Source organism: Microcebus murinus, chromosome 11 (assembly GCF_040939455.1).
Source record: "Microcebus murinus isolate Inina chromosome 11, M.murinus_Inina_mat1.0, whole genome shotgun sequence".
In the NCBI taxonomy this organism is placed as follows: Eukaryota; Metazoa; Chordata; class Mammalia; order Primates; family Cheirogaleidae; genus Microcebus; species Microcebus murinus.
The window spans coordinates 11,161,960-11,181,087 of record NC_134114.1 but is presented as its reverse complement, the minus strand read 5'-3'; the positions used below and the strand labels follow the sequence as shown (position 1 = coordinate 11,181,087).

The following is a 19,128-nucleotide window of genomic DNA, read 5'->3' as shown; positions in this document are numbered from 1 at the left end:
ACTCCAAGAGATGGGTGTGTGTGATCGCGGGGGTCACTGTCCAGCGTCCTCATCCCATAAGAGGAGACTGAGGCACCGCAAGTCATGTCAGGCCAAGGAACAGATGCAACATACATGGTTTCTCTTACCCTCTATCGGAAGTTATTCCGTCATCAACAAAGATTTGACCATTTGCCTATGATACCTTTGCGTTCACATTTCATTATTCTTTTTTTTTTGAAACAGAGTCTCACTTTGTTGCCCAGGCTAGAGTGAGCGCCGTGGCATCAGCCTAGCTCACAGCAACCTCAAACTCCTGGGTTCAAATGATCCTGCTGCCTCAGCCTCCCGAGTAGCTGGGACTACAGGCATGCGCCACCATGCCCGGCTAACTTTTTCTATATATATTAGTTGGCCAATTAATTTCTTTCTATCTTTAGTAGAGACGGGGTCTCGCTCTTGCTCAGGCTGGTTTCGAACTCCTGACCTTGAGCGATCGACCCGCCGCCTCAGCCTCCCAGAGTGCTGGGATTACAGGCGTGAGCCACTGCACCCGGCTGGCACATTTCATTATTCTTAATCTTACAGCAGGGATCGAGGCTTTGTGTTTGCTCTCTGCACTGGCCAATCACAACCTCCTATTCAGGCGCCTCCTGGGGACCCAGCAGAGCATTAGGTGCCACAGGGCAGCACAGAAAATGTTAAGGTATGTTCTCTACCCTGAAGCCGCTTCATGTCCCGTCTGGCGGATCAGACCCACTCAGACGCGACAGTCAGCACGAACCCAAGACAGCACAGTACGCATGTAAGAGCCACCACGGTTGAGACAGACACAGGAGTGTGGTCTGAGAAGCCTCCTTGGAGAGGGCAGAGCTTGGCCTGTGCCTTGGAAGTTGAATCAGAAACGGTAACACACGCAGTCTTACACCAGTGACCAAGGCCTTCTGTTTGTCCTGAGTATCAACAATGTCTGACTTCCATGCGTGCTAATTTTTCTTACCCACAGGTAGTAGACATCACTGGGTTTCTCTGCATCTAGCTATAAGGCAGATACAAATATGGCCCTGAAAAAAAAATCATCACACCTCCCCCAATTCCCACTTGGACCACACATTACTTTTGTCACCCCAAAACAGTAATTGTACTGACCGCTTACCTCTTTCCGAGGTCAGGCCATCAGTGAGATCCTGTGTAGTTGCTTCCATCACTCGGTCAAGCACAAGTTGGTCGTGACAGCAGCACTCCATCTCTTAATGGTCAGCCGCCAGCAGAGGGGAATACAGTGAAGTGGCTGCGGTGGTTCCATGGTGTGACTCTCACCCTCGTGAAGAGTCAAAACCAAAACTGCAGAAGGAACGCCAGGCTTTAAAGATATACACCGTTGCTGCAGAAGACTTAAAAACTCATTTGTTCTTTTCTATTTATTTATTTGAGACAGAGTCTCACTTTGTTGCCCAGGCTAGAGTGAGCGCCGTGGCGTCAGCCTAGCTCACAGCAACCTCAAACTCCTGGGCTCAAGCAATCCTCCTGCCTCAGCCTCCCGAGTAGCTGGGACTACAGGCATGCACCACCATGCCCGGCTAATTTTTTCTATATATTTTTAGTTGGCCAGTTAATTTCTTTCTATTTATAGTAGAGAGAGGTGTCTCGCTCTTGCTCAGGTGGGTTTCGAACTCCTGACCTTTAGCAATCCGCCCCACCTCGGCCTCCCAGAGTGCTAGGATGACAGGCGTGAGCCACTGCGCCCGGCCACTCATTTGTTCTTTACCAAGCTTTTTTTTTGTTTGTTTGTTTTTGTTTTGTTTAGGGGGGCCAAACCACGTGGCTTTATTATACACTCGTGGACGAGGTTCTGGGGCCCCAAGAGCAGGGCCCCGGAAGTCGCCCTTTACCAAGCTTTTGTTCTGCTTGTGCTTCTGAGCAGTTTATTTGACATCTATGAGAGCTTCAAGAGTAAGAATTTCTGTCGTAGATTTATACAGTGCCGAAATAATTAGGCACATTTCTATGAGCTGACTGATTCCCAAATAAATCATAATTTTTTTTTTTTCTAAGAGTTACTTCTTATTAACATGGCTTCTAGCCAGTCAGTTTGATGACATAAACAGACTAATTTCAAACCTGTTTCTCAGGCCACGGGGTTGAGTTCTACCTTGGTTAGAGGTTCCCCGTAGGGAAAATAGTGGTTGGATCTATTAAGCTTCGATGGGTGTTTTGATTTCACAGTCGCTTGCCAACTGTCTGAGTTAATTTCTAATAAGATGGAACATTTTATTTTAATTCAGCTTGGCTCGTCTACAGAGAATTTTCCTTGTATTACTTTTAAGTGTAGTGAATTGGCTCTTGATTGGCATAAAAAGGAAAAGCTTTGATTCTCAATCATATTTTTTCCTATTCTGCTTCTAGAGTTTAGTAAACCTTTTTCTCCGTTTCTTAATGCAGGGGGATGCAACCATAAGAAAGATGCTGAGTTTCTGGTGGCCTTTGGCTCTCATTCTGGCTACGCAGAGAATCAGTAGGCCTATTGTCAACCTCTTCGTCTCCCGGGACCTCGGTGGCAGTTCCGCGGCTACGGAGGTAGGGCACTTGTGGGGACATGAGCACCTGTAATCACCTTGCAGGGTGGAGGGGGGTAGAATTTACTTCTGGGTCATCTTGAGAGCTCAGGTCGTGCCACGAGATTCAGTTACGTGCCACAGTCACGCTCGGAAGCCACGAAGATCTCCTTCAGTGACTTATAGTGATGTAATTTTATATTTTTATGATTATGGAAGAAAACGTCTAATTCATCCTTCTCAGAAGTTTACCATATGGGGAACCGAGACACAGAACTAGCTGGAAGCTGGCGAGCGTCCGCGTCCTGGCCTCTGACTCCCACTCAGTTCTCCATTTCCCCGTGGCGTCGGCACGTGGCTCTTCCCCGTAGCTGCGGAGGACATGGAACGTGCCCCGTGCAGAGCTGGGAGCCTGTGACTCGACCTGGCCCACCCTCCCCTGTCCCTCGCCCTCCCGCCCGAGCCACCCAGCGTGGTGACTTCCCTGCTCCCCGTCCACCCTCCCCCCACCGATCTCCTCAACCGACTTGCTCACAGCTCGAGAACTGTATCTGGAAACTGGCAGCTACTCCAAAGAGAGAGTTGACTCACTTTTTCCCTCTCAAGTTGGGTTTGAACAAACAGAATGACTTCATTTGTCTCCCCCTCCACTTCCCTCTGGAGAACTAATCCTGTCTCTGGAGCCGCCGATCCTAGGCAAGGCGAAAGGCTGCTCATTATTAGGGCTCCTGTTTAGGCGTGGCTTTTGCAGGGAGCAGCCCAGAGCCCTGCGTTGCACTGTCAGCGGGTCCCCAGACGGGAGTGGCCTGCCAGTTTCCATGTCCTGGGAAGCCGCTCACGTTGGCCTGGAAAGAGAAGCCCGTAAATCAAAAGCAGAATGCTTTCTTCCTGCCTCGGTGTGTTCCTGGATTTTGTTTTTTGAATCACAAATGTCATCTTGGGTGGCTACCATAGCAGCTTTTGCGCTTCAACTTTTCAGTTCAAGTGAAATTCAGTTCCCAGTGAAAAGTAGGGGACCCGCATCACCTGGGTGCTAGAATTCCATCTTCCCACGACAAACTGGGGGTTAGGGCCATTCCAGAACTGCCCCCAGTGGCATCTAGGCACAGCCTGTGGGGTACACAGCTGACATTTGTTTGGTCATCTACTATGTGCCAGGCATGTATGTACGTTTCCTTGACTCCCGACAACCCCTGAGATGGGATTAGGATTCCTGTCCCCCTGGAGAAGCAGGAAGGGAGACCCCGAGAGGCTTCCTGCTTCCCACAGCTGGGAAGCCACGAGGTGAAGGTTTGGATCCAGGTCTGCCTGACTTCAGAGCTCTTTTTTTTGTTCCACTAAACTGTGCCACTCCACGCCACAGCTGGGAACTGGCCTCGTGCTCCTGGCACACCTGTGCGTCACCGTCCTGTTAACTAGAATAGATGAAGCCTCTGCCAGCTAGTTAGAGCTGATTGCTGCCGGAACGTGGGTTCAGATGCCTCCTTTTCATTTTTCTTCCTTTTCCTTCACACAAAAGCAGCCCCTCTCACTCTCACAGAAACCTATGGATATCTTCCTGTATGCAATATTCACTGAATTTTCTTCAGTTAAAAATCTAAGTTGGGCCATCCTGACAGGGCATACGGGGGTGAGCTGCGTTGGAAGCAGAGTCAAACACGTGCGGTGCCGGCCACCCCGAAGGACAGAGAGGTGCTTAGAGGTGGAGCAGAGACCCTCGGGAGAGCAGGCGGGGCCACAGTTCCCTCTGGAGCACCAGGAAGAGGGCTCGGCCAGAGGTTCGGATGGGCTCCATGGAACAACCAAAGATTCTGGAAGCTGGTGGACCTGGTTTGAAATCTTGGCTTCCCAAACCTGGGATCTGAACTTGTTGGATTCGTATAAAACATACACGACATACAAGACATACACACTGTCCTTGTCTCACGTCCCCTCGGTTAGCTCACTCGCCCCCTTCCCAGGGACACAGTGCAGGACCTCAGAGCACGGCCTGTGGCCAGACCTTACCCTCCACACCCTCAGGCCGTCCCGTGGCTGGCCGATGGCTGTCACCCAGGGTGGAGGGATCTGAGACTGCTCACTGTGCCACGTAACACACAGCAGCTCTGGGGGCACGTTCCGCTGATGCCCACGCTAACTCTGCTGACTCTTCTGTTGTAGGCAGTGGCGATTTTGACAGCCACGTACCCCGTGGGTCACATGCCGTATGGCTGGTTGACGGAAATCCGCGCTGTCTATCCTGCTTTTGACAAGGTGAGAGCCCGTGCGGGGCAGTGTCTGAAGCACACTTGTTAAAATGACGTTCGATAGACAGGGCTCTCTGATGACGGACACTTCGTCGTTTCTCGATCTTACCTCCCTTTACGAGGTTCATGTGGTGTCGGGGGTGTCGAAGGTAACTGTGGACTGTTTTCCTTCAGAAAATAACAAGGGCACGTTTAAGCTTGCCTTGATGCTGACCTCATGATGCTTTTCCACGCCCATGTTCCCAGGGTCACTTTTAGGGTTATTCCTACTGAGAAATTGTTTGCAATAGGGAAAACAAGCTCTCAAAAGAACTTTATATATTGGATTTTGTTTCTGTGGTTTGTTTCTCTAAACTAACACTTTACCGACCACATACCACCTGGCTAAGGAACAGACAGTAATCTGTGTGCCTGAGCTCACACCACACGGGTCTCTGCTGCTGTGCTGGTCTACACGGTTGCTCACGCTGTCCATAGCGCAAGACTGGGGTCCGGCATGGTTTTGAGAAGGCAGACCGACTCTGGCAGAAGAATAAGCAACTGTCTGTTGACAGCCACTCTGTCCTCCCCAGCGTGGGAGGCACGTCACCCTCCTGACCTGTGGCCTGGTCATGACTGTGCTGCTGTCATTCAATAAATGTCTATTTCATTATAGCTTTATTATTTAACCCCATAGGCTTGTACTCTGCCACAAATCGCTAGCGAAACATACCCCCAAAATAGTGTGTTATGTTTTTAAATGAAAAATAGGAAAGTGGCAAACAAACTGCCACTTGTACCCTTTATAGCAACCGTTTTGCCTTGAATCCCTACAGAACTGGCTCAGAGCCAGTGCCAACGTCTTTCTGCCCTGCCCCAACAAGCGCCCTGTGGAGAGAGGAGAGGAAACCTCTTGCCCTGCTTTAAACTGTGTGTGGGCTGCAGGGAGGGGACAAGACCTGCGTTGTGGGGACCCGGGAGAGGTCTCTGACTGCCCCCTCCCCCAGCCCCACCTTGCACCCTGACCCGAGAGCATCCCCCGAGCACCTGTGGTGGGGACAAGGTGGAGATGGAGGATCAAGTGTGGAGAGAGATCACCCACTGTCCCTCCGGCGCCTGGTCTGCTTCTGTGATCCCCCGCGGAGTCTCCCTGTTAGCGCATGCGCGTGCAAACACACACGCACCTGCTCTCATTTCCGCTTCCCGCAGTCTTCTTCCATACAGCCCAGACCCCCAGGCCACCGTCACCTTCCTCTTCTGTTCTGTACCTGCGCTCCCTCATGAAGAGTAACTCACCTTGGCATGCATTAGGGACCCCACCACGTGACCCAGTGGGAGATAGGCCCAGAGCCCTTTGCTAGGCGTGGAGCTTCCTCAGTAGACCATAGCTAGGACCCACCCCCTACTGGAAACACTCAGTCGCAACATCAGGATGCAGACCATAGGCCGGGCGCTGTGGCTCACGCCTGTAATCCTAGCTCTTGGGAGGCCGAGGCGGGCGGATTGCTCAAGGTCAGGAGTTCAAAACCAGCCTGAGCGAGACCCCGTCTCTACTATAAATAGAAAGAAATTAATTGGCCAACTGATATATATATAAAAAAATTAGCCGGGCATGGTGGCGCATGCCTGTAGTCCCAGCTACCCGGGAGGCTGAGGCAGAAGGATCACTGGAGCCCAGGAGTTTGAGGTTGCTGTGAGCTAGGCTGACGCCACGGCACTCACTCTAGCCCGGGCAACAAAGTGAGACTCTGTCTCAAAAAAAAAAAAAAAAAAAAAAAAAGGATGCAGACCATAGCCTAAAATATGCTTTTGATCCTGCTTCCCAGGCCTTTGAGAGTGGACTTCAGAAGGCATGAGTCACTCGCTGGAGAGAGCTGACACTCTGTGTTTGAGTGGGTTTAATTCAGTCTCTAGGTAGACATCACTGTTTTCATTTCAAGGAACACATGTATAGAAATGAGTCCTAGAAAAACAACATGGACATAAGCCTGCTTGGTAAATTTCAGTTCTAGCTCCTGGAGCATCAGATGATTATCGAATGAAACTTGATGAGAAGGACAGGTGCTGAAGTGTTAGAACCTCTTGGCTGCCAAAGTCTCATCTGAAATTGTTTTTGGCCACCTCGAAGTAATAAAACTTAACAATACAGCACTGTATGGTTTCAGTAGGAGCATCCAAGAAAAACTTTGTTTTATTCGTGATCACAGAGGTTAGAAGCTTTGAAAAAATGCCTTTAACAAGCATACCTCTAGCCAGAAATTCAAGCTACTCAGACTCCTTTTAAAACCTCACCCATCGCTTCCAGGCACCCCAGCGAGCTACCCCAAGCCGTGTGTGTGAATGCCGCTGTTCACCCGAATCTTAGACACCTCTGTGTGGGCTTCAGAATGTGCTTCATTGACAATTGAAATCCTTTGCCTCTTTGAGGATTTAAAATCGCTCACGTGCCTTTGGGAAGTTCTAGCTAAACCTGAACCGAGAGAGGTGTCCACTAGTACAAATTCTCTTTAATGGGCAGTTACCTGCGAAAGAGCATGTTTCTGAGCAGAGTGGGCAAACGACATGAAACACCAGCGCCAATCTAATGAAACATGCTAGTTTATTTTAACCGTCTTTGTGGACACATTTGCTGTTTTGCAAATAGCAGTGCCCTGGAAGGAGCTGTTGCCATCACTGTGGCTGTGTGTGTTCTGGTGAGCTTCCCTAATTCTTTCCAACGTGGGCCTCTTTCTCACCAGCCCCACCAGGGCACCCCTTGCAGACCCCCAGCTGAGTGGAGTTGGAGATTTCCAACGCTGGGGTTTGTATTTTGCTATAGCAGCAGTCTGTTATTCAAAAAAGCAAACATATATTGAGAGGCTAGACTCAAGAAAAAGTACAGTCATTCAGAGGTTGGTGCTCATAGCTTCCACAGATGAAGGGATTGGAGAGGTAAAGGAAAATCAAAAGCTCTTTCCAAGTGGATCCTGTCATAGCTGTGCAGGTCAGTCTTTTATGAGGCTGGATGTGGAACCAGGTATATGGGTTTGTTTTTGTGAGTGGGCTTTGGGACTGACTGGGTCCCTAATGAGGCAGGGGGTATTTTTCTCTGCTGGGTTTTGCAGCAAGGGGCCAGGGGCTCATTTTGATGGGGTGAGGAGTACACTTAGTGGGAAGAGCCTTGGCAAGCCTCAGGTTGCTGCTGTGCAGGAGGACATTGGAGCCACCTGCAGATTTGCTTAAAATTCAATGTAGCAAGTGCTCTTGCAGCACCTTCTCTACCCAAAGACTGTGCTCAGTGCTTCGGGGCTAAAGAGATGGGCAAGATGCACAGCTCAAAGTGCACACGACCTCACCAGGCTTTGAACACGTGGCAGGGCACGATGCCTGCCTCAAGAGAGCTCCAGAGTCATCAGCGTCACAGGAGGTGGGACCCAGAGTCAGCTTGGAAGGCAAAAGTCAGAGACGCTTTAGGGAACAGATGGGCTGTAAGGATGATGGGCCCCAAAGAGAAGGGTGTTTTTGAAAATCAGAAGATCCATGAGGAGAAGGGGGAACAAAAGCACAGGTGTGCTAGGGGAAGGGCAGGAGGCCCCATTTGGGATATAGGTGGAGAAGTAAGTAATGCTGGCTGGAAAATGAAGCTGGGTACGACTGGGCAGGGCCTTGAATGCCTAGCGGAATTTATGTCCATTTGGTGGAGCAGAACCCTAGGGACCCCGAGGTTGCTGAGCAGGGCTGTGGCGTTTAGGGAGATGCCCATGGTAGCTGGGCACAGGCCCTGCTGGGGCCGAGAGCAGGCTTCAGAGCCAAGGCCTGGGCTGGGCGAGGCAGGGACTGAGTCAGGCAACACTGCTGGGCGTTGCATCCAGGATTCGCTGTGGCCAGTGTTCATGTACAGGAACCTGACAGCTGTCAGAGACTCATGTGGCAGCCGCCTTGCAAGCTGTCACTTGAAACTTATACTGCAGATGAGTCAAAGAAAACAAAAACGGGATGCTCTATAAGATTTGCGGGGGGGGGGGGGGATAGCCAAGGGTCAGCGGGAGCCCAGTCACGACTGTCATTTTTTTTCCCCAGAATAACCCCAGCAATAAACTGGTGAGCACGAGCAACACGGTCACAGCAGCCCACATCAAGAAGTTCACCTTCGTCTGCATGGCCTTATCCCTGACGGTAAGGACAGCGTCTGTCTGTCTGTCTGTCTCTGTTTGGGTTTTTGTAAAGGAGGAAATTACCCTTTTAAAGGGAGAAATCTTGCATTCCGAAATGTGCTATCTGCTGGATTGATTAGCAGCCTTCTCCGTGCATGTTCCTGTCCCGATGTGACCAGTGACTGAAGGAGGCCATTGGATCCAGGAGAAAAGGATCTGCTTCTGGCATTTGTTGGGACTTCTTATCTGCTGGAGAAAGGCAGGCTTTGCCTTTAATTTGAATAATACTCTGGTCTTGCTGAATAATTCCCAGCTCATTTTTTTAAACATTCAGAGCCAACTTTGGAACCATCCCTGTCCCTTTTCTAAATGTACTCAGTGTTATTTCCGTTTTCCGGGTAAAACTCCCTTGCAGATACATTTCTGCTGACGTAGCCGATGAGGCCCTCATTCAGCACTTACTTAATGAGCCCTGCTGGATCCCGGGCCCCATCTATCTGGACCCCTCTGGGTGACACCGCGCCATGCACAGGGCCCACTGGTGTCTCTGTGCACAACCTTAAATAAACAAAAAACATTGATGAGGCCAGGTGCGGTGGCGCACACCTGTAATCCCAGCACTTGGGAGAACGAGGTGGAAGGATGAGTTGAGCCGAGGAGTTGGAGACCAGCATAGGCAACATCACGAGACCCCCATGTCTACAAAAAATACAAAAATTAGCCAGGTGTGGTGACACACACCTGTAGTCCCAGCTACTCTGGAGGCTGAGGCAGGAGGATCTCTTGAGCCCAAGAGTTTGAGCTTGCAAACTGTGATGTGATGACGCCACTGCACTCAAGCCTGGGCCACAGAGACCTTGTCTCAAACAAACAAACAAATAAACAAAAATCATGGAGGAAATATGTACATGCTTTATAACCCCAAGGCCATGGGGTATATAACTTAAGGTTATTTAGAACTGTGGTCCCTAACCTCTGGGCCACTCGCCGGAACTGGGCTGCACAGCAGGAGGTGAGCATCTGTAGTTACAGCCGTTCCCCATCACTCACATCAGCACACAAGTTCCGCCTCCTGTGAGATCAGCGGTGGCATTAGATTCTCCTAGGAGCACAAACCCTGCTGTAAACTGCGCATGCGAGGGATCTGGGTTTCACATTCCTTATGAGACTCGAATGCCTGATGGTCTGAGGTGGAGCTGGGGCGGTGATGCTGGCGCTGGGGAGCAGCTGCAGATACAGATCATCATTAGCAGAGAGGTCTGACTGCACAATAAATGTAATGTGCTTAAATCATCCCCAAACCATCCCCCCATCCCAGTCTGTGGAAAACTTGTCTTCCATGAAACCAGTCCCTGGTGCCAAAAAAGGTTGGGGACTGCTGGTTTAGAACATTTATCAATGGTAGCAAAAACCCTGACATTTATAAACAATCACACGTTGCAGACCGTGCCCTGTGGGTTAAAAAGATAGCAATAAGAAGAGGATAAAAAGAAAAAATCGTCTTTTGGACTCAGCTCTGTTGTCCCTGTTTGTTGTGGCAACAATTCCCTTCAAGTCCTGTAGAATGTAGTATTGACTCACACAGCATAGGTGTGCCGCAGAAAGGTCTGCCTGTGTGCAGCTGTCATCATCAGTAACTAATAAAGAGGACATAGGGCCACAGTATTTGGGTTGTGCTGATAACAGGAACATAGGAACTGTGGTTTTTCTTACCATCCGCACAAGAACCACTGGGCTTGACGAGCCCATCCATGGTCCTTTCAAATCAAGCCCTGCACGCGATTTTGAAAGCCTGTACCTTAATATTTTCGAAAGTCTGTAGCTTAATATTCAATCCACCGATCCAACACCTGACTAGACCGTCACAAGGACAACAGAGACAAATAGCCCATCACAGAACAAGTCTGACATCGCTGAGTCATGACCTCGTGTCCTCGGCTGCCCCTGTCGCTGCCAACACAGCCCCTCCCACCAGCTGTCCCCTGTGGAACGTGGGGTGGGTCGGAGACCCCTCCCAGGGCTGCCTTACTGCGGGGGGAGTTTCTGAATTTCTGCTTGAGTCGGCCAGGTCCTCGGGTGGCCCTGCTCCGTGCTGGCTCTGTGTCTCTCTAGGGTGTGTAAGTTTTTCCATAGTTCCCTAAAATATTAGCAAAACACTGAACAACTTTGAAACTGTCTAAAAGAATGTTTTAGGCAGAAACAGTGAAGGTTTCTATTCCAGGAACAAACCTCAGCACTTCGAGATTGTTAAATGACTTGAAGTCCAGAGTTGAGTTGCTTCTGCTGCCCGGCTCTGTGACTTGGATGTCGTCTGCATCCAAAGCGAGGAGCCCTGGCCTGGTGCTGGCTCTGCCACCCAAACTTACCCCTCTCTCTCTTCCTCTACTGTGTCTAAACAGCTGCCCACGGCTAGAGTTGAATCTGATGGGTTTAAAGATATTCTCCCTTTCAGTTCACAGGCAGTAATTTGTACCTTCTAAAAAAAAAAATGATTCTGCAACAAGTTTGTTTTGAAATAATAATTACCCACAATCTGTGAAAATGCTTATATTTCCCAGATAGACATTTATTACTTTATTCTATTCCTTGATCTAAAAACCATCTGTACCTTGAAGTGTCTCGGGGTAAATGTTCACCTTAGACAGAGAGACTCAGAATCCTTTGTTGGAAAGGAACTTGGAGAAGAGCTAGTCAAAACCCATCATTTTTCAGAAGAGGAAGTGACTCAAACAGGACAAGTGACTTGTGCAAATACCTAGTAATAGAACCTGCGAGAGCCAAGCCTTCTGGGCTTGTTCTCCAGGGCCCTGCCCTCTGAACTGTGCTCTTCCCAGGGGGACGGGAACAAATCCTGGTGCTTAGGCCAGACCTGGGCACGTGCTGCCATGCCTGAAAACGGTGTTTTCTTCAACGTTAAAAGCCATGGTGTTAAAAGCTACAGCTTAGGCAGCGTCTTACATACGCTGTCCTTACAGCGATTCACTCAGCTGATCCAGCATCTCGGCTAGAGGAAGTGTTGGTTAGGGACGTGTGGAGGCTGGGCGAGGTGGCTCACGCCTGCAACCCCGGCACTTCGGGAGGCCGAGGCAGGAGAATCGCTGGGGGCCGGGAGTTTGAGACCAGCCTGGGCAACGTAAAGGCACACAGGAAAAACGTAAAGGGAGATTTTTCTAAATCGAACATGAAACTGTCATCATAATGTGCACGTGCCTTTTTATATCACTTATATTCATGCGTGTACATGTGTCGCTGTTCTCAGGCTCTGAACGGCACAGGGCAGGGTCCAGTCCGTGTCACCTTTTACCCCCAGGGCTAGCATCTGCCTGACACCAGAGAAAGGGCACAATGACAGGTTAATAAACATAATAAACGTATGAATCACCTAATTCTTAACTGGGGAACAAGGGTCAAGAAGGTTCGGCATTTACCTTTGGTGAGTGACAGTGCTCTCATTCATGATCAGTTTATCCTGTTTTATAAAGCTTTTAAGAGGCCTTTTATTTTCGTTTTTCAAATTTTAAAACTTCTTCTTTTTTTTTTTTTTTTTTTTTTGAGGCAGAGTCTCCCTTTGTTGCCCAGGCTGGAGTGAGTGCCGTGGCGTCAGCCTAGCTCACAGCAACCTCAAACTCCTGGGCTCAAGCAATCCTCCTGCCTCAGCCTCCAGAGTAGCTGGGACTACAGGCATGCACCACCACGCCCGGCTAATTTTTTGTATATATATTTTTAGTTGGCCAATTAATTTCTTTCTATTTTGAGTAGAGACGGGGTCTCGCTCTTGCTCAGGCTGGTTTCGAACTCCTGACCTCGAGCAATCCGCCCGCCTCGGCCTCCCAGAGTGCTAGGATTACAGGCATGAGCCACAGCACCCGGCCTAAAACTTCTTGATGAGAGGAAATTAAGGTAGCTGAGGTCATGGAAACACTCACGGGCAGGACACCTTGAGCTTATTTCAGTGGATGGTTTTAGGTGCGAGGTATGAGCTTCGTGCTGATTCCACGGCTTTCTGTGCGCGGCCTCACGTGAGCTGTGGCGCTTTCCTGTCCCCGGCTTCTTGGGGAGGCCGCCTCTTGTGCCTGGGTCTTCGAGAAGGGCTGAACCCACGGATCCTGCAGACACTTGGTGACTCAGTGGTACTAACTGCTTTTCAAAGGAAAACTTACCCTGTCCAGAACAAAAATTCACTCTTTCCATTGGAATAGGCTCACTCTTCAGGCTGTGACATTTTGGGTTCAATATCCACCTTTGCCTATGAAAAATACAGCTGTGTCACTTTTGACGGCTAATAAGAGACTAATATCTCAGCATGCTACAGTGATGCGTGTTTATTTATTCTTTATTGTAGGTTTTTAAATGTAGTGTATCTATCCTACTCCAAAGGTTGGCTCTGCCCTCATATTCTTTTTTTTGAGACAGAGTCTCACTCTGTTGCCCGGGCTAGAGTGCCGTGGCGTCATCCTAGCTCATAGCAACCTCAAACTGCAGGGCTCAAGCAATCCTCCTGCCTCAGCCTCCCTAGTAGCTGGGACTACAGGCATGTGCCACCATGCCTGGCTAACATTTTCTATATATATTTTTAGTTGGCCAATTAATTTCTTTCTATTTTGAGTAGAGACGGGGTCTCACTCTTGCTCAGGCTGGTTTCAAACTCCTGACCTTGAGCGACCCACCCACCTCAGCCTCCCAGAGTGCTAGGATTACAGGTGTGAGCCACTGCGCCTGGCCTGCCCTCATACTCTTATCTGGAAGGGTTTTTTTTTTGTTTTTTTTTGATCATTCAGTTTCAAGAAAAGCAGCAAATGTCTTCTGCCCAGTTTGGAGGAGGAGGTGAATTCAGAGGAGCGTATTTTCCATTTCTATCAGCATCTTGCTGTCAGTCCTCAGAGCGGCTGGGGTGGGGGAGGATGGGTTTGGAACCATGTGATGGAGTGGGGGTGGATGAGGACCAGGGATTCTCTTTAGTCAATCCAAAAGATTAGCTTCAGGACAGTACACCTGTCAGGTGACAATGAATCCCTCAGTAGCAAGAAGGGAGCGACACAGTGCAAACCCGGGTTAGCAAGGCCACTGCGGACTGACAAGCTGCTGCTTGAAGCAAAGGAAAACAAAGTTCAAAAATATCTAGGGTGTAAAGCCATGTGGAAGAACAGCTTCAAAGGGTCTGCTTCCGCGTGGAGATGTGTAGGAGACATCGCAGACTAGCAATGCAAGATGCAAACAGGTGGCCACTGGTGCTGGAGTCGGAGCCACTGGCCACTCCGCTCTGAACCTTCCCGGAGAGCCGTGGTCTCCATCATCCATGGGCCTGACTGTAGAGCGCAGTGATAATTAGTGGACCCTAAAAGTCTGTGTTTCTCTCGGTAGACGACCCAAAGACCACAGGCTGAGGAGGCAGTGAGCTCACAGGCGTGGGGCAGGCACAGCAGTTGCCCTTTTGCTTGGAGGAGGGAGCTGACAATGCTAAATGACAGAAACCCGGCCTCCCTAAGCTCCCTGGGGGAGGTCTCTCATGGTTCCCTCCTAGACTCTAGATTTAGGGGTAAAGTAGAAACTACTAACCATGGTGGGCCATGTATTCCCAACAGTCCTTTGGTGGAGAAGTAGTATCCCAAAAGGATAACGGACTTCCCTATTCCTGGAGGCTGGGCTAATTCTGTGAAAGCCAAATCAGGCTGCTAAATTTACCAAATTTGCTGATTTACTTAAAACATGGGCCTTTTTTTTTTTGTATTGTTTTGTTTTTAACTCTTTCTGAAGTTCATAGCAAATCCTATTAAAAGGGGAAGTTTTAACAGCTTTGGATACTTTTAGTTGACTAGTTTCCATTTTGACTTCACAATGGCATTTTTAAGAACATTTGGTGTTTCTCTTCTCAGGCTCCCTGCTGCTCTAGCTTTGGGGAGCTGGTGCCAAGAGAGGGGGCCCCTCTGCTCCAGGAGAGGTGGAGAAGAATCTGTGCACAGGCTTGGCTGCTGCTAAGGCCTCCCGATCTTTTTTGCACACAATGGAAACGGGCACCCATCCAGATGGATCTTGGCAAGCGCAGCCACCAGGGCACTTTTGTGCAGTGAACAACCTACACAGCCATACCCAGCACCCCCTGGATGCCAAGCCCAGAGAAAGTCAGATGAGGGGGGAGGGCAAGATCAGGGAAAGGAGAAAGACTGAATGTCAGAGAGATGGAGTAATGGGAAGGTCAGGAGGAGAAGGGGAGTGGGGAAAGACTATGGTAAGAAAAAGAGAGAGGGGGTTACAAGTCTGAGAAAGATGGAGCAGAATGGCAGAGGTGGGGGTACAGACAGATGGGGAGAATGAGGATGCCCCAGAGACCCCGGACAACCCTTCCAGAAGAAATTGCTTTAACCTTTAGAAGAGTTTAAAAGAGAAAAGTTCTTAAGAACTCAGTAAATTTGACAAATTGTCAATTGACCAAATTGGTTATTCCACAGATTGATTTTCTGGTGAACTGACCTGCTCCAAGAAGGCAGATGTGGAGTGGGATTGTCACCAGGGTTGGCCCTGTACACCCACATCCAGATTATGCCGAGGTCATGGGACAGTGCCAGGGACCCCAGACTGCACCCACCGGCCACCTGATGCCTGGCCTCCATCAGCTTCAACACACGGAGGCTGCTCGGTGTGGCGCGTGTGGGCGCGTGTGGGTGCGTGTGTTGCTGTCACTTAAGGCAGAGAGAGAGGGAACCCTGCCAGGGTGCCACACGGGCACAGTGTGCCAGTCCGACCACGTGGCCTTGCTCAGTAGAGTGCAAGGGCATCTGAGGTCAGTGGCTGTTGGATCTAGCTCTTCTTTAAAAGTTGAAAATAGGATCTTTCTGGAGCTTGCTGAGCCTTGCTTTTTGCAGTCAGTGGTGGTAAAAGGGAGACCGCAAACCTGCACTCAACCCAGAACCTTCTGTTCTCATTGTCAGGAGCTGTTTTGTGTCTGCCCAAAGTTCTTATGCTAAAGTCCTAATCCCAGTCCCTCAGAATGTGACTCTATCTGGAAATAGGGCTAAGGTGGAGTTCGGGTAGGTGAGTAAGGTGGGCCCCTGAGCCAGTGTGCCTGGTATTCTTAGAAGAGGGGGAGTTTGGGCGCAGACAGCACATGGGGAGAGCAGCATGTGAAGACTGGAGCTCTGTGGCTGCAGCCCAGCTGGTGGACGCCAGGCCCAGCTCTGCCCACACCTTGATTTCCGGCTGAAGAACGTGAGAGGTACTTTCCTGTTGTTCTCAGCCACCCAGTTTGTGGTCGTTTGTGTCAGGAGCCCTGGCAAACTGAGATACCATTGTTTCTGAAAGAAAAGCTGCTTCTTGTCAGCCCTTAAGGCCACATGGACTGATTAACCAGATGTTTAGCTATTCAACTGACTTATTTTCTTTTCGGATTCTCTCTCCCTTTGGTTTCCACACCACGTCTCTGTTAGGGTGGAGAACTAGTGCATGTGGGTTTTGAGAAAGATTTCTTTTATTTATTTATTTATAGCGCGTTATGAGGGTACAAGTGTTAAGGTTGCATATATTGCCCATGCCCCCCCTCGAGTAAGAGCTTCAAGTGTGTCCATCCCCCAAACGTTGTACATCTTACTTTGAGAAAGATTTCTGCAGACAAAGATTAGGATAGAAAAAAAAGGGTTTATTGACTTTTCCCTGGGCAGGGGGAAGGACCAGCTATTGAGGCTTTTAAGGGGGTGGCAAAATGGCAGGGCACAGCCGAGAAACTGCGGCCCCCGCCCCTGTCTGTCTTGGCGGCAGGTAGGTGACAGACACAGCGAGGAGGATGTCAAAAGTCCAAGAGCTGTTTCCCCTGCCTTTCCCCGGAGAAGGGATTATCGCAGGAGATGCGACTCTGTGCTTGAGATGTGGTGGTGGCTGTAGCTCGTTCTCCTGCTGTTTTCTCAGGAACTCTGTAAAAGCAGATTCTCAAAAATGATTTTCAGGAGAAAGATGTACATCTCTTTTCCATCTGTCCATTCTGCTCTTTTCAGAACTTGTGCAAAACAGAACTCCCTCGGGGCACCTGTTAGCGCGAGAACTCATAGGATGGCTCCTTCACTGTCACTAGGAAATTGTGGGATTAGGTATTTTCCTGTTATTTTTGCAAGGCTGCCCCTTTCATCTCTATTATGTTATTTCCAGGTTCTTCATGTGAGTAGAGAATTTGCTTAGAAATACTTTCCGTGGACTGCAGCACTGTACCTGCATTTATGTGCTTAATTACATCTTTGCTGATGCTTTTTTGGGGAGGGTGATTATTGGCATCATAGCATCAGATGGAAGTACCAGTGTTAGGCTTAGGTTATTTCTTGTTTTTATTCTGCTCTTTATTAATTGAGAATAATCTAGTCTCAACAAGGCCCTTGCTAAATCCAGGGCTAACCTGTGCCACGACTAACACTGAAAAGCTCAAAATACTTTCCCAATTTTCAGGAAAAGGAAGTTGCTTGTATTTTATTCGGTTGTATTTTTCCCCCACATTGCCTCAAAATCTTGATCCCTTCTACTAATTCCCACTGGAACCTTATAAATGGTATCTGATTTGGCACGAAATTATAAAAACTACTTATTTTCAGTTTAATGTGTCAGTTCATACCTGTGGTCTGCAAAGAATACACGTGGGGCCCCCACCTGAGTGAGTGTGAGAACCTCGGGGAAGATACTGCTTGCACCCTGAGCCTGTCACCAGCCCCTCCGAGCACGGAGATGCCTGCACGTTCCCGGTGCTGCCCACCCGGCCCCACCTCAAAGTCGTGGCTCTCCAGCCCTGCTCCTGCGGTTTTCACCGGTTTAAACAGAGTCATCGTAGGGAGATGTCAGTCCTGAACTGTTGTTCCACCTGGTGGCAAAGTAGCTCAGTACGACTTCATTAATGGACTTCCAGGAATAATGGCTTATGACTCTCTGTGGCTTTTTTAAAAAATTGTTTTTATTAGTCTCAGCTTAAAGACCAAAAAAAAAAAAACCATCTGGGGACTTCCTTCTTCCCCAGTGAGCAAGCACCTCAGGACGTGCAGGAATCACAAGGTGCTTGGTCAGGACACTCCCAACAAGAATTTGCCATGAACACTCTGGAGAACTCAAGAATGTGGCGTTCATGGCTCTTCAGCTTTCTGAGTTCAGCACCTGCTCAAACGCTCTGAAGCACCTTGGGCTCCACCCATAGCCCCTTCCCGGTGGCCTGACACTCCTGAGGGACCACAGCTTTACTTGTCTGCCGCAGGCTCAGAGCCCAGGAAGCCCATGCAAAACTTCTTAAAATATTTTTTTTTGTAACTCATCTCAAAAGATCTCCAGAAAATACCAAATAGAGGCCACTATGTCCAGCAGTGTGTGAATGAGCACAAGGAGGCCCCGATTAGTATGCTAAATGGCCATTTTGTGTGCTTGATGAAGTAAGATGCCATTCGACCCAGGAACAAAAGAAAACAATCAAAACACACTCCTCCCCCCAAGGATTTTACCAGGTTCCCTCTCCCGGGGCCTGGGTGTCTCCAGCACCTGCAGGCAGCACTGAAGTTGCTTTTAGCTAATGTATGGCCTTTGCTCGGAACCTTCGACAGCGCTCTCCAGCTAATTCAGAAACGCTGCAGTGCTGGATGGAAAGAGAGAGAGGAATTGATATGTTTAGTCGTCTGAGTAGACGTCTGAGACAGCCCTGTGGACACCAACCACACATTAGAAAAGGCCAGCAAGGACAGACTTTAAGTCGCACATGGCCCTCGCAGGCATCATGGCATCAGATGGAAGTACCAATGTCAGACTTAGGTTACTTCTTGCTTTTTATTCAGCTTTTTATTAATTGAATAATCAACCTAGTGCATCTCCACTAGCCCCTTGCAGGGCAAACTTGTGCCACGACTGACACCGAAAAGCTCAAATGCTTTTGCATTTGGAGTTTGCATTCTGGAGTCCTCAGACTAGAAAGGCCTACCCCGTGTATGCGGGAATCCCGTGTCCTCCCTCAGGACGCCAGCATTCCCTCTGCTCCTGTGACACACCCGGGTGCTGGCTCCTCCAGCCCCCCGTTTCTCAGGTCTCCCCCCACGTCGCCGTGTCTCACACAGATGTGGACGTGCGCCGTGCTCAGATCACCTGAGGCCTAGGCAGTAAGAGCGGGACGCGTCCATGATGTTCGTTAGCGCGGCCCAAGGCTACATCGGCTTTTTAAGTTAGCGCATGGCTCCGTTACCAGGATGAACATGAGACCCGGCGAGGTCCTGTGGATCCTATGCTCGGGGCAGC

At 49.4% G+C, this 19,128-nt stretch overlaps 1 protein-coding gene across 1 annotated transcript in view; it reads left to right on the top strand.

Annotated features, from left to right (window-relative positions):
* The window catches only part of ANKH (ANKH inorganic pyrophosphate transport regulator), a 148,216-nt gene that overhangs the window by 110,163 nt on the left and 18,925 nt on the right, over positions 1 to 19,128 (top strand). The window contains exons 6-8 of the mRNA XM_012790261.3: positions 2,422 to 2,556; positions 4,695 to 4,787; positions 8,819 to 8,914. Of these exons, the coding sequence (XP_012645715.1) occupies positions 2,422 to 2,556; positions 4,695 to 4,787; positions 8,819 to 8,914 (324 nt within the window). The remainder of the gene's footprint in view (positions 1 to 2,421; positions 2,557 to 4,694; positions 4,788 to 8,818; positions 8,915 to 19,128) is intronic.